This window comes from Glycine max, chromosome 8, assembly GCF_000004515.6.
Source record: "Glycine max cultivar Williams 82 chromosome 8, Glycine_max_v4.0, whole genome shotgun sequence".
NCBI classification, from domain to species: domain Eukaryota; kingdom Viridiplantae; phylum Streptophyta; class Magnoliopsida; order Fabales; family Fabaceae; genus Glycine; species Glycine max.
In genome coordinates, this window is record NC_038244.2 from 42,302,634 (window position 1) to 42,318,526 (window position 15,893).

A 15,893-nucleotide genomic window follows, 5' to 3' on the forward strand; every position below is an offset into this window, starting at 1 on the left:
GTTGCTTAAGCTTAATTTTGAAAAAAAATAAAAGGGTTTGGAGAGAGAGGATATTTGGATGTATTAGACATGTGCTCAAGGTTTTTTCAGAAAATTTCAGGCTATATTACAAGAAGTAGTGAATTAATATCATGAGTAAATGCACCCTGCAAAACATCAACTAACCACACACTCTTCCCACCCGCTAATATTTACTTCTCACTTCTGTGAACTGTTTTATATTCCATGCTTTCTCCCTTCCCCAAACCACACTTCAAAATCCTCTGGTAACCCTTATTTTATCTATTCTCTCTCTTTCTTTTGTGTTCTAAGCAGCTAGAAGCAATGGAGAGGAAAAGAAGCCATGCCTCTTTCACCATGTTTGCAATGCTTGTTGGAGTGATCTCTCAGAGCCTTGTCATTCCTGTAGTATCCACCACTGTTGAAGATCAGAAGAACTACTACACCCCAGATCCACATGCTGGAAGTCCCCCCTCAGGTTTCTCCGATTCTCTGTGTAATCCTCTAACTGAAGTATCCACATAAATTAGTCCAATATTGATGCAAAAAGCATAAATATATAGTGTGTATTGCTAGCAACTGTATGAGTGAATATAACTTTTCATAGCATAATTATACTATCTGCATGTGGTCCTTTTCATAACATAATACACTACACTTGTTGCTTATAACAAGGACCAGAGGTAATATCATTATTAGTTTTTTATTCATACGTTGCTGGAAGTTTGAAATGAACCAACTTAAAAGTTAATAAAAGATTGAGTGTGTTTGGTTACACGTGTCAGATGCAGTTTTTTGTCTTTCATAACAAACTAATAGTTATAACTTTTACATCCAGAAGTGATTTCTTACTTCTCAACGAATTTCCAAACACGTATTAATTTGGATGATATATATTGTCTTTTTTTTTTTTTTAATTTCTTCTCCACTCATTGCAGGCTCACACAGTAGTACTCCTCCATCTCATGGCCATGGAAGCTCTCCACCCTCACATCATCACAGTAGTCCAAGTACTCCATCAACACCCTCAGGTGGAAACTGTGGATCATCACCTCCACAACATCATGATCCAACAACACCCTCAACTCCATCAACACCATCAAACCCTCCCTCAGGTGGATACTATGGAGGTAGCCCCCCAACACCTGTCACTGTGAGCCCACCAACTACTCCAGTTGACCCTGGAACCCCTAGTATCCCCTCACCACCACTCATTCCTTCCCCATCTCCCTTCACTGGCACATGCAAGTAAGTTATTAATTTCACAACTTTGTTTAATGTTGCCTACCCCATATATATGTAATATACAGTGAAGTATATGACACAAAAAATGTTCCCCCTCCCACCTATATTTTACATTATCCTTAGAGTCTTTAGACCAAAACCCTTACACCTGAAAGGAAGTAAAACCTGTGAAATGAAAAAACCAAGGTTGTATATAATATATCAATCCTAATAATTCTACATCACTTTTTAAACACTTCTTGTCAGAGTCACCTTTGCTCTTAATTTCTTTCTCTTTTTCCTCCTTTCGCATGTCATGTAGAGGTATAGAAAATAAAATACCTTTGCTCTTAAGTTGTTATGTTAATTTTATTTTAAATTTGTTGCTACACTTCTATAACATTTTTTCTCTTTATTTCTCTCCATATATCTTCATTTTAGTTTACACTCTCTTGTCTCTCTTATCACAAAAAATATTGTGAAAATTATAACTGAAAATATATATCAGTACTCTATATATTTAATATACATTGGATTTTTTATCCTAATATGTATCTTTTTCTATGTTTTGTTTTTCACATCACATTACTTACTATTATATCATACTTTTGTCTCATCTCTTCTTATTTCATTTTTTCCCCTCTCAAACATGCATGCACTTCCACAAATCAGAAAAGAATAATCTTTTTTTGATAATATATTATTTCAAGTTATATAGTAACTGATGGATCTTTTCCATTAATCTTCAGCTATTGGAGGAATCATCCAGCAATCATCTGGGGAATCCTTGGCTGGTGGGGAACCCTAGGAAGTGCATTTGGTGTGACAGGTACTACTGTTCCAGGGTTCAGTCCTGGCCTTAGCTTGCCACAAGCACTTTCCAACACAAGAACTGATGGGCTAGGAGCACTCTACAGAGAAGGCACAGCTTCCTTCCTCAACTCCATGGTGAACAACAAGTTCCCTTACACAACCAACCAAGTCAGGGACAGGTTTGTGGCCTCACTCAACTCCAACAAGGCAGCAGAAGCACAAGCCCAGCTCTTCAAGATGGCCAACGAAGGAAGAATGAAGCCTAGACCATGATGAAATACAGATTAAGTAGTAGTACTCTTAATTAGTTAATTAGTATGGTGTGCCAATTTATTGAGTTAAGACCATTTTATATTTAAGATTTCTGTTAGTTTGTGTCATTTAAGGCTCTCACATGATATGTTCATTAATATGCATTGAGATGGATATCATGTTAATTTCTTCGAAATTTAATGCAAAATTTATGGTTTTGGTTTGAATAAAGTTTATTCATTGTTGCCATTGATGGTTCTAGACCTTCATTCATTCCAAATATTACAAGGCTCCATTTGTTTACATTTAAATGAAAAAGTAATGATAAGATAACTATTTTTTTGGTGTTTTGTGGGAGTTATATATTATTTCAAATTTATAAAAGAAAATAAACATTTTTAATTTTTCAAAAAAATATTGCATAATAATTATTATTATTATAATTTTTTAAACACGTTTTAGTTTTAAAAAATAAAACTAAAGGCAATATTCTTTATAAAAAACCAAAAATACTCAAATAAAAGACCCTAGTTCCCCACGTTAAAAGCTGAGTCAAGCTGAATTAATTTTCCCAAAAAGAGTTATGATATATGAACATTTATATATACCAAACTTTCTCTCTTTTTTTCTCCTGGGTGTCATTTAGATATTAGGTCATGAATAATTGTTCTTTCCCCAATAGAGTAATACCGAAGTAGCCATAGAGTAGAAGTGTGATTGGGATTTACTACATGAACTCCATTCAAATGATAAGAATAATTAGTGAGTCTTGCAGCCGAGCAAGGTCCCAACCTTTTGAATGTTTAAAGTTGTCTAGGATTGTTTCCTAGTTAGACAACATACATGAAAAGGAGATTTCCATTATATCCCAGAGGAATACCCTTTATATGTATGAAAGGGAGCAAGTAAATAGCAATGGGAGGAGGACCAGTTAGTGCCTACTTAATTAGTTATATATTCCGAAAAATAAATGGTATTGCTGTTATTAAGTTTGGAACGTTTATTACAACGGTAGCTAAAGATGTTTACCCCCATGCAAATGCTAATGTATCAGAGACACATGTTTAAAATTTAAAATAGAAAATATTCATTAAAATGTGTACGTCATTAATAATTTTTGCAGTGATTTTAAATGTATTTCCAGGGCAAGTTTCAATAGAAATTTTATTATTTTGAATGTCAAAATTATGATGATAGGAAAATAGATGGAGTGAAGTTGGAAATGCTGCGGTGACGCCTAGCTGTAGTAATGGTTGTGTGGGGTTGGAAGCGAGCTGTTCCAAAAGACCAAGGAACAGCAAAGTAAGGGTTTCATGCTTGGAATCAATTGAATTTTGGAGAATAAGGAATGGCTTGAACCCTGCAATTCTGATTGATTGTATAGCTGCGTTTGAAGGGTCCCCACTCCCCAGTTAATTTGTCATTGATGGCCTGTAGTATAGGGCATTGTTCACTTCTTTAAAAGGGGGTTTTGGGAGACAAGGAGTAAGAGGAATGAAAGCTAGGTAAAATTATGAGGGGTCATTTGTTTCAAGATTTTATAGTACAATTTCAAGATTTTATATGTTAGAAAATATTTATTTATAATAAATTTAAGTTATATAAAATAAATAATTTTTACTTGTACACAGTCTCAAAGTAAAACATATTTTAAAAAAATTTCTAACAATATATATTTTAATACATTTTTAACATATTTTTATTAGAATTTAATAATTATGTACTAACGGTATAAAATATTTTACACTATCATCTAATCTAATCATAAGTTATTGTTAATATAATTTTTAAAATATTTATCATAAAATTCAATAAATTTATTATATATGATAAATTATGATTAAATCACGATATAAAAAAATTTAGATTACAAGTGTATAATTTTTTCTCTTTTTATTATTGTTTAAATTTAATAAAAAAACTAAAATATGTTCCTATCACTTCTACTTTTTAACGCAGAATTCATGCATACTAAGGCATCAGCTTGTCACGTGTTAACTTATTAAAACTTATGATCCTCGTGCCGCCATACGTTGATTAATATTGTTGGTTGTTGATAAGGATTGTTGAGGAATATTTTGCCTTAGACAAAAAAAGAAAATGAAAGAAATATATGACGAATAAAAAAACGTAACTCGTGCTCCATGAGAGTGATGAAACTAAGTGAGGCGTATTATTCAATTCAATTATTATTAATATGATAAACTATAAATACATGATGTCACAACTTTTGTTCACAAATTTAGAACAAAACTTCCATTTTTGCTACAACTTTTTATCGTTTTGCTCTTGTGACTGAGGAGCTCCTGTAAGTTATATCCCACTTTTGAATTCACTGCTATTATATAATTGTTGAGCTAGTATTTTCTATGATTGAAGATTTTGATCGTTTATGTTTAATTAAGCCTATCTTAGTTTGTACTTTCGTGTTATTAGTTTATATTTAGTTGTTGTTTTAATTATACTATTAGTTTGTATTTTGATGTACTTTCTACGTTAGTTTGTTACTATATTAGTCTTGTTATATTTCTCTGCTTCAGTGTTCACTCTGTCTAGTTATATGTCTAGTTCTCTATGGTTTTGAGTCCTTAATATGCTGCACCCTCGTTAGGAAGTTCTTACACTTAGTTTCTCTAAAAATATAGTATTTCTACAATTCATAAATGATATAATAATTAATAAAATCATTAAGGGCTGTATTTGGATAAGCAAATTAAGAAATAATTAGGATGGCATTCCTTGAACGCGGTGTCAATTAAAAATACATCCTTCTTGATTGAATAAATACACCTCCTTTTTTACTTTATATTTTACACATCAATACCCATTATTTCAAAATTTACACATTCTACTCCTAACTTTATCAATCTTTACACTCAACAGTGTATCAAAATTAAACTGTTACTTTGCATAAAAAAAAAAAAACTTTTACTTTGGTGTTTAATTGTTCTAAAAGCATATATTTAGCCTCTGGGTGGGGGAAATGAGGTTTTAATAAAATGTTCCGATAAATTCATGTGACATGACTCATGATTCAACACTTTGTGCAAAACTGGTGACATATATGATATATATCTAACTAGAAGTTTCTTTGCTTTGCACAAAAGTTATGCAGACATGGCCAACACATACAAGCCAAAGAACATTCTCATAACAGGAGCAGCAGGCTTCATTGCATCTCATGTATGCAACAGGATAGTGCAAAACTACCCTGACTACAAAATCATAGTCCTTGACAAGCTAGATTACTGCTCAAACTTGAAGAACCTCATTCACTTGTGTTCATCTCCGAATTTCAAGTTCATCAAGGGAGACATTGGAAGTGCTGATTTAGTGAATTACATCCTCCTCACTGAGTCAATTGACACCATAATGCACTTTGCAGCACAAACTCATGTAGACAATTCCTTTGGCAACAGCTTTGAGTTCACCAAGAACAACATCTATGGCACACATGTGCTCCTTGAGGCATGCAAGGTCTCAAAGGGTCAAGTGAAGAGGTTCATTCATGTTAGCACTGATGAGGTTTATGGTGAGACAGATGAGGATGCTGTGGTTGGAAACCATGAGTTGTTACCTACCAATCCATATTCTGCCACAAAAGCTGGTGCTGAAATGCTTGTCATGGCATATGGTAGATCGTATGGATTGCCGGTTATAACGACGAGAGGGAACAATGTTTATGGGCCTAATCAGTTTCCTGAGAAGTTGATTCCAAAGTTCTTGATATTGGCTATGAAGGGAAGGAGTCTTCCAATTCATGGGGATGGATCTAATGTTAGGAGTTATCTCTATTGTGAAGATGTTGCTGAGGCTTTTGAGATTATTCTCCATAGGGGTGAGGTAGGGCATGTTTATAATATAGGGACAAAGAAAGAGAGGAGGGTGATTGATGTGGCTAGGGATATATGTAGGCTTTTCAATTTGGATCCTGATAAACATGTCAAGTTTGTGGAGATAGGCCTTTCAATGACCAAAGGTACTTCTTGGATGATGAGAAGCTGAAGAATTTGGGGTGGTGTGAGGGTACTACTTGGGAAGAGGGTCTAAGGAAAACCATGGATTGGTATGTTAAGAATCCTGATTGGTGGGGTGATGTTTCTGGTGCTTTGCTTCCTCATCCAAGAATGCTCACTATGCCAGGAGTTGAGAAGTACTGCTATGATGACATCGATAATGTGACCCAAATCGCTTCCGATGGCGATGTGAACCATTCTAATCAGAACAGAATGGTGGTTGTTTCAGCTACAAGGAACAATGTGTCACCACATAAGGCTTCTTTGAAGTTCTTGATATATGGTGGTGCAGGGTGGATTGGAGGGCTTATTGGAAACATTTGTGAGAAGCAAGGGATACCCTTTGAATATGGCACAGCACGATTAGATGATAGATCACAAATCTAGGTTGATTTTAGGAACATTAAGCCTACTCATGTTTTCAATGCTTCTGGCGTGACTGGAGCATTAAATGTGAAATGGTTTGAAGATCATATACCAGAAAGCATACGTGCTGTTGTTGTTGGTGTGTTAACATTGGCAGATGTCTGCAGAGATCATGGTCTTCCTATGATGAATTATGCATTTTGTGGTAACTTTGAAGACAAAACAAATTCCACAGATTCCTTCTATTTTAGAACACAAGCCAAGGTAAGTTCATATAAGCTTGCATTTTGCTATTTATGTTGCACACTTTTTTGCATGAGTTAAGTATTTAGGACTTGTTAATGAAAAAAAAAATATAGTATTAACATATAAGAAACCATGAAAGATATGACTTTTAAAATAGTTGTTATAAAAGTTAATATAACAAATTATAATTAGATGACAATATAAAAAGTCTTTACATTATCGATGTTTTTACTATTTACTGGTTTTTTGCATGGCCACTAATTAACTTTGTTTTTATCACAATTTATGTTTTCAGGTTGAAGGGTTGCTAAAGGAATATGAAAATGTGTGCACCCTAAGAATCCAATTGCCAGTGTCATCTGATCTCAGCAACCCACATAACTTCATCATTAAGATAACAAGGTCTGATAAAATGGCCAACATTCCAAACCGCATCACTGTTTTGGATGAACTTGTGCCAATTTCAGTTGAGATGGCCAAAAGGAATTGCAGGGGCATTTGGAACTTCACAAATCCTGGTATTGTGACCTGCAATGAGATTCTTGAGATGTACAAGGATTATGTTAACCCTACTTTTAGATGGGTTAATTTTACACCTGAACAACAGGCTCATTTCACTTCCCCAAGCACTAATGAGATGGATTCGTCAAAACTGAAAAAGGAATTTTCTGAGCTGTTACCTATCAAGGACTCATTGATCAAATATGTGTTTGAGCCAAAAAAGAAAAGCTCGGGGTTTTGAGTAGCATAATTAACCATATATAAATGTATACATTTTGTTCTCTATAATTTAATTTTTCCTTTTTTGGTTGGTTTGGATTAGTTTGATAGAATTGATTTTCTTATTTCTTTTACCTTTTCTTTCCATTTATATTTGCTTCTGCTTTTTGTAGATGCTTGGATTTTCTAGTTTCTAAGTTCTATTCTGTAACAGAACTATTTTGGTCCAAATTAAAAGAAGTTGAATAAAGGGTTGACCCCTGATGTATGAATATTTCCAAATTCGTTCATGGATTTTTAAATTATTTATTAATAAGTCATGTACTAATAAATTTAGGGTAACTTTATGGAGGGCATCTTAAACCACTTTTCAATTTAAGCAACCCTTCTATATTTGTATCCTTAGTAGAGTTCTGCGAGACTGTGACTGGACATGCCAACCGTTTCAAGTCAGGAAAAAAAAATGAAAAGTTGTATGAAAATTATTAACACCAGCAAGAAAAAAAGAGAAATAAAAATAAAAATTATCTAGTCTATGATTTATGGATTCTTAAAAAAAATACTTATACAGCTATGCCCCATCATTTGTTTTTAAAAGTAATATAATGATAATGTACTATTATTTCTATGTGGATTTAAAATATGGATTAAGTATTTGTAATGGGCTTTAGTTGTTTTGGACTCTCATCCAAGTACAGTATATTATTCAAGTGCAGAATTCTCAGGTATGGGAATGGGAAGTCCCTAATTTGTGAGTTGAGTTTTGGATGAAAAAGGAATAGAAGGCAATTTTTTTATTTATAATAAATACCTTTAATTTGATAATTTTTCAAATAAAAAACAATGTTTGGATCTTCAAATCGACTGATCTAGCATAGCAAAGCACCCACACTTTTAGGCTTAGTGCTTAAGGGTTGTGGACTGTCCAATGAAGTACTCTTCGTAATAGGTGGACCTCTAAGGCATTTGAATCATGCATTCTCTTATTTGTATCATGCATCTTTCATTATATTTTAATTTGGAATGTCCATTCTAGAAGGTAAAATTACATTACGGAATGAGATTTTCAAAAATATAATGTGAGATGCTGGATTCAATAGTGGGAGTATAGGAAACAAATGTCTACCTCTAATTCTTGGGCTGATTCACAATATAAATTTTTTAGGAGACAATATAATTTTTTTATTAAACTAATAGTGTATAGAAATTGAGCTTTAACATTTCATTTCATTGAGTAATAAGATACTTATAAAATATCATACAAGTTGAATTTAATTTTATCCTTAAATTAATGATTAAATTCAGTATAAAGAAATAATGATTAAAACTAATTAACAAAAAGGAAAATAAATGTTTATTGAGTTAGAAACATATTAGCTTAGCTAGTATCAACTTCTTTGTCTAGAATTTTTAATTAATTAGTATTTCAACCTTAACATTATAGAAAATAAATGTTTAATTATATAATTAAATTTTAAAATAAATAAAAACTTTTAAATATATAAATAATCTTATAATTAAAAATCTGTGATAAAATTAATATTTTTGAACATATAAATTATATTTTAAATTTATGATAAATCATTTATAATATGATACATTATTATTATTTTCAATTAGTGATATTTTATTTTAAAAATATTAAAATTCAAGTAAGAACTAAAAATATTAAAAATGAAAACTCAAAAAGAGATAAAAGGTTAAGAAAAATCTCTATAAATGCTCTCATAGAAGAAAAATAGGTAAAAATGCTTTTATTTGGGTGTGGTCACATTGGAGAAAGGAAGACTTGGCAGTGGTGAATGGAAAAAAGAAAAGCAAATTGCTTGTTGCATGGTGGTGGTTGCTAGAAAAGTCATTGGAAAAGAAGAAAGGATTGCTTGAAGACAAACAACCAGCAGAAAGATCCACCGGATTGTAGAAATAGGATGACAAGCAGAGAGGTCTATCAGGGTCAGTATATCCCTGATGGAGCACAAGCTTCCTTTATTCCTCTCTCATGGAGAATCTATGCTATAACAGTGTTTTATTGTGTATTGTTGTGTCAATGTAGACCACACCTCACCTCATGTTATTTATAATATGAAAAAGAAAATTAATATTTATTACAAGATTAATCAATAATTAATTATTGATTAATAGGAAATAGAATATTTTAATAATAAATATAATATTTGAAATAATATCAAAATATAATCTCACAATAATGACAACTAAAAAAGTACCGTTCAAATATATCTATTCTAATTTATATATATAGGGGGAAAAAATGGTCAAATGTGCATTAATATAACATATACTCCCTTCCTCCATTCCTTTTTAATTTTCAATTTTTTTAAGGTTTTGTTTCTATTTGTATTTCATTTTAAATCTTAGAGTAACATTAATTATTCTTTTGTTAATTATACCCTTACTTTCTGGTTAATCTTTTATTATTTATCTCGTCTCATAAGAATCGCCATAAAAAAAAATAAGTCACAAAATAATTTTTCTTTTAATTTTCAATATAATGTGATATTAATTATTATTTTTTTATTTATATCTCTTATAATATTAATAATAAACAAAAAATAAAAAATAAATTAATGAGGATAAAATTAATTTTATAAAATTATTATTATCTTTTATACATTTTATTATTTTTTCTTATTCCGTATAAAATAACTTATGAAAACAATTTTAATGTAATAAAAGATGTAATTTACTCCTACATTTTATTGTGAAGTAAAAATGAAAAAGAATAAAACAAAAAACTTCATAACCATTTTATTAAGATTAAGATAAAAAAAAAATTACGAAAAGCAATAAATGCCCAATATTAATGGTATATAATAGTAGTACTTCATATACTATTATGCCAATACACTGAAACTCTCTTCTGTATATGTCCAATCACGAAAAGCTATAAATGCCCAATGATATATTGATCACTCCAATTAAACTGTTTGTATGGTTTGAGCATGCCAACTAGTTTTTATGACCCCCAAAAACGAAAAACAGCTCAAGAAGAACATGCTTTGTACCCCTCTATCTATTAAAGAGAATCCAAGGCCAACAAGCACCATTCAAATAAAGCTCAAACCATGTGGATGCTGCTAAATTAGCCATCGAGGTGTCAATCATTTATTGACCTTTTCATGTTATGTTCATATGTACATATGATTGAGTTTTCTTTCTTTCTACAGTATATCTTACTTTTTATCATATTTTTAAAATGTTTAATTAAATTTTTTATATATAGAATATAATCATTTTAAAAAATATATAAAATTCATTATTTTTCTTAAATATTTTAAAAAAATTTACATTTCATTTTAATACTTATCATTAGTTTGCATCCATTATATTAATTAATGACGTGACAGAGTTGCGTCACGTCCACTAAATAGCTAGGCACTTGCGGTTTATCTAATATTATAGGATAACTCCTGAAGTCTCCACGGCTATATATAAAAATAAAGACAAAATTGCTGATCATGAAAAATTAGTGGGTGATCAACTGAATAATAAAATTAACTTATATATATCATTCATTAATCATACGAGTTGATTACGTTAATGTTCATAGTATTAGTTTAAGAGCTTAAATAGAGTTGATCATTAAGTAATTTTTCTTTTGGATCTAACAAGTTAATTGGCTTAACTTTTCAGTTGGACCATTTTAGTTTATTTTTAACAAAAGCTAATTAAAGTCATGTCATTTGCCAAGAGTCTTAGCAAAGTTGCACCCAAGTATGAAAAACCATTTTGCCGACACTTAAATCCCGCATATCAGATGTTATATTTCTCCTAATATCTTGGGTGGTGGGTCATTGCCATAACGTGGTAATCATTCCACTTTGTTAATAATGTTTATTTAGAGTAATGCTACAAGTCTTATAATCTCAGGTGTTTAATTAGTTTTGGCTCTGGGGATTAACAGGGCGCATAGCACTGTATTTCTACTACTGTAAAAAAAAAAAAAACACTGTATAGTCTGTATTTCTACGAACTTTGGTATGTAAAGATCTGTATATGAACCTTTGAATTTGGCATATATTGTGTTCGATTTATGTATTGTGTTTTATATAAACATAATTTTTAGGTTATGAATTGTTTTAATCAAATGATTGTAAATAAAACTTTTCATTTCTCATAATGTCTATATCTCAGTTCTCACACATGATACTCCTTATATGTGTGTGACATATTGTCTAATGAGAGGATCAGAAAATCTTGATAATGCATATATATATATATATATATCCAAACCCATATACTTGATTAATTTAATAATTAATAAGCCGATATAAAATAGAATTAATAATTACAATAATATATACCCATATATACTTTCAGTAATATATTTAACATAAAATTTCTCACCTCTATTACAAAAAAAAAATTCCCCACCTCTTCATGAGTATGTTAACTTAATTTTGTGAATATCCTTTAAAATCATTAATCCTACTCGACCGAACAAACATATACATAAATTTGACAGAACAAGAATAAGCAGCAACAGAAGGAATTTGCTATTGCTTGTGGCATAGGTCATGGAGTTATTGGCACAGGAAAACATGTCCGCTAAGGTCACAAACTGCATGTGGCTGGTCTCATTTTTGGGACCATAAACAAAAAACAGTATATAGTTAACTTTTAGCGGATATGTTGATATATTGTAAGAAATATACTTATATCTTATAAAGAAATAGATTTAATTTTCGTTGTTATTGTAAACATTTATTGATAAATAATTTGTAAGGATCTTATAAGTATTTATTGAGCATGGTCTGACTTGATAAATTTTGAGATCTAACTTATCTAAATTATTTATCATAAAAAAAAACTTCTAATTAGTAGGCCCATTCTGACGACGTTGCATTGTTCTGGCTTTCGTAAGATGCAGCAAATTAAGCAACCAGCGGCAACGTGTCAACCACATGCATGGTTGATCCCTTCATCAGCCACGTTCCTCTTTGCTTTTTTCCATGTTCCATTTCAACAACACAGGCCAAGGATTTTTCCCTTCCCTTCAACGATCCCACGTGTTGGTTGAGCACAATCTGTATTGTTTTCTTTCGGGCTAAACATTCACTTAAATTTGTGGCAAAATATAATCACAGAAACTCTGTAAACTATATATATATATATATATATGAGGAATTGGTATACATGATGACTTATTAGCAGCATTTTTTATTTAAAGAATTGGTATCAGAAAAATTAATTAATTATATTTACTACATATTTAATTAATTTAGTCATGCTCGTTGAATTGATTTTGAGTCAACATGTAATATTATAGAATTGATTTTAAGTAAATTTGTGTTTGTGGAAATATGTTTTTTATTCTTGAATTGGTTTAGTCACACAATATGTTTGAAAACTTACAATTAAAATTGATTTTGTGTATATATTACCAAAATATGTTTTGTCTTGTTGTTCATCTGGACAATATCAACATTAAATAGAATTATACTTAAAACAAATTATATTACTAAGTTAATAGTGATGTAACAATTAATTCTAAACATTTCAATGAAACTTCCACAATTAATTAAAATCATGTTTCTAACACACACTTAAACATCTTGATCATTATCTTAAACTCAAAGTCAGTGTTTTTCAAACTTAAATCCAAACCTTCTCATAGAAGTAGTATTTTAGAGTAATATAAATAAATAAATTATAGAGTAATATAAACAAATTATACTTAGAAGTATATATTAATATTAACTATCCATATGTAAATATGAATAGTTAATATTCTCCTTAGTTTTGTATGTAGAGTATGTGATTATTCACAAAATTCTTTTTAGTATAGTTATCTATATTAGTTTTATATTTTTTGTAACCACTTCCTTATGATGGTTCTACACTAATTTATTTTCTCTTTAGTTTGTAATTTTTGCCAGTTTTAAACTCATGTTAAGTCTTATTACAAAGTTGAAATCTCACTATTCTACCATTAAAGGAATTAAACCCACAAAATTATGAATGAAATTCATCATAGTTCTCGTAAATTTTAATTAATAACAAAAACATACTTTTGTAAAAAAAAAAACAGTATTGAAAAGAATGTACTGCATTTTTCTAGCATTCCTTTAATGGTTTCTTTTTTAAAAAAAGAAGAAGAAGAAGAAGCATTTCTTTAATAGAAATACTCACCGGATTCTGTGATAGGGAAAGAAGTCTACTTATTTTAGGAGTAAGTCTAGTTTATTTTAATTAATTTAATAATTTTTTTGTAGACATTAAGCTTAATTAAGGTCACATTAAGTGTAGATTATTAATATAAATTTTAAAAATTATTTGATTTTTTAAAAAAAAATTGATATTTTATCTATCAATTTTTATCTTAACATATAGATTATGTTTGACAAGTCTTTTCATTTAGTTTTTAATTTGTTTATTAATTGAAAATTTTATTTAACGATTTCATATACAGATCTTTCTAAGTAACTTTTAGTATTTTTAGGAATGTTAATTGAAGTAGTATTTTTTAAATACTAACTTCTATTTTTTTATATTTTATTTCCTTTTTATCTTTAAATATTTATTCAATTTTCTTATTACCTTCTTTAAATATGTTATTTTATATTTTTCAACTGCTTTAATAGATAATTTTATCGAACACTTGTAATTAATAAGCTATCTTAAAAGCTTTTAACTATCAATTTTCAACTTTCAACTACTAGCTTTTTTCTAAGACTCTTTATTGAAAAAGATGATGGAACTCACAAATCAAGAGGGAGTGAATTGATTTCTAACACAAATCAAACTTAAAACCAGAGTGTAAAAAAAAACTTTTTTTCCAATGATCATATCACAAACTTTTAATAAACCAATATTTAATCAATCACCCTTAATATAAAAATCTTTTGTTCAAGTTCTCTTACTAAAAGATATTTTTTTTAACCTTCATAAATTAATCAAGACCATAATGAAAAAGAAAAATAAGATCAAGAGAAGATATACATCAATTTTTATACTGGATCACTCTATCTCTAGAAAAGCTAATCCAATTATCTAATCCAATTCGAATTAGATTTTCACTATACATATAGAATTCTTACAAGCAATCACCATCAATTTTAGTTCCTACCAAGAAAAAAGAGACTAAGGTACCCAACTTTAGGAGTCATTTGTAAATAAGAGCCTAAGAGAAACTTACCTTTATCCCAAACTAGAAAAACCTATTCTAGCATGTCTTTATAAATTCATGCATATACTAACAAACAACATGTAAAACACACGAAAAACTGAGTTAAAGAGAGACACAAATTGATCAATTACATGCAAGAATTTTTGATTGAGTGAATGAGTGTCTTCTTGAACTCAAGAAAAATTCACAACCCACTTTTTACTATGAGAGCTTTAGAAAAACTAAGTTGTGAGTTGCACACTTATTCTATGCACTTTTTTCTTCTATTCGATGTTGTTAAAATGAGAATACAAGGTGATTATTTATAATGTTTTTCCCAATATTTAAAAAACTTTCAAAAATAATATAATCAATTAAAGTGTTATTGATCACTTCTGGGAACACTTTTAAGAGTGAAGTAATCGATTATGATCACCAAGTAATCGATTAAAACAGAGACTCATGAAAAACGAGACATGGTCTCAACTGAATTGTGTAATCGATTACGGTTAGCTGATAATCAATTAAATCGAAACGGGAATCTATCTACAAGCTACAAACACTTATGTAATTTATTACAATTAGCCTTGTAATATATTAAAATAGAAAATTTTATGCAATGAAGAAGTTTCTAACTTTAGAACAATCTTCTTTTTTTCTATATGATGATGCATGATTTACATATGAGAATATACTGATTAAAATGAAAGAATCAATACAAATGTCACTCAAAGAGTTAGGCATGTAAAAAGATAAAACTTCTTCAAGCTCCAAAGTTTCTTCATGTTGCTCTCCCTCTCAATAACATTTATGGCTAGTTGGAATTTATTAGAAATCACCATTTTTAGATAGGTTTTGTTTCTCATTTAATGATTTTTTCTCCTGAGTTATATTAATTATAAGAAGACTACCAAAATTTATGATTTTGAGTATAAATTCTAACTAATTATATAGAGAATCTTTGAGGTAGAATATCATAAAAAATATGGCTAGCATTCGTCAAATAAAAAAATAAAATTTAATTTATCTCCTTCAAAAAAATATTTAATTTATCTAAAACTTAACATGCATAATTATTTAATAATTAGATTTGTGAATTGTCTATTTTATATAAAAAAAATATATTAAGA

The 15,893-nt window shown here is 29.8% G+C and overlaps 1 protein-coding gene and 1 pseudogene across 2 annotated transcripts; both read left to right on the forward strand.

Annotated features, from left to right (window-relative positions):
• Positions 1 to 225: 225 nt before the first annotated feature.
• On the forward strand, positions 226 to 2,538 carry LOC100815824 (protodermal factor 1). Of its 2 annotated transcripts, none has more exons than XM_003532051.3 (3): positions 226 to 496; positions 939 to 1,248; positions 1,974 to 2,538. In XM_003532051.3, exons 1-3 carry the CDS (start codon positions 325 to 327, stop codon positions 2,308 to 2,310), a joined length of 819 nt encoding a protein of 272 aa, XP_003532099.1. In that variant the 5' UTR covers positions 226 to 324; the 3' UTR covers positions 2,311 to 2,538. The 2 variants fall into 2 exon arrangements, with proteins under 2 accessions (XP_003532099.1, XP_003532098.1); XM_003532050.4 differs by having other exon boundaries at positions 228 to 478.
• A 2,645-nt stretch (positions 2,539 to 5,183) lies between these two features.
• LOC100787297 (trifunctional UDP-glucose 4,6-dehydratase/UDP-4-keto-6-deoxy-D-glucose 3,5-epimerase/UDP-4-keto-L-rhamnose-reductase RHM1-like) lies at positions 5,184 to 7,728 on the forward strand (annotated as a pseudogene).
• The last annotated feature ends 8,165 nt before the right edge of the window (positions 7,729 to 15,893 follow it).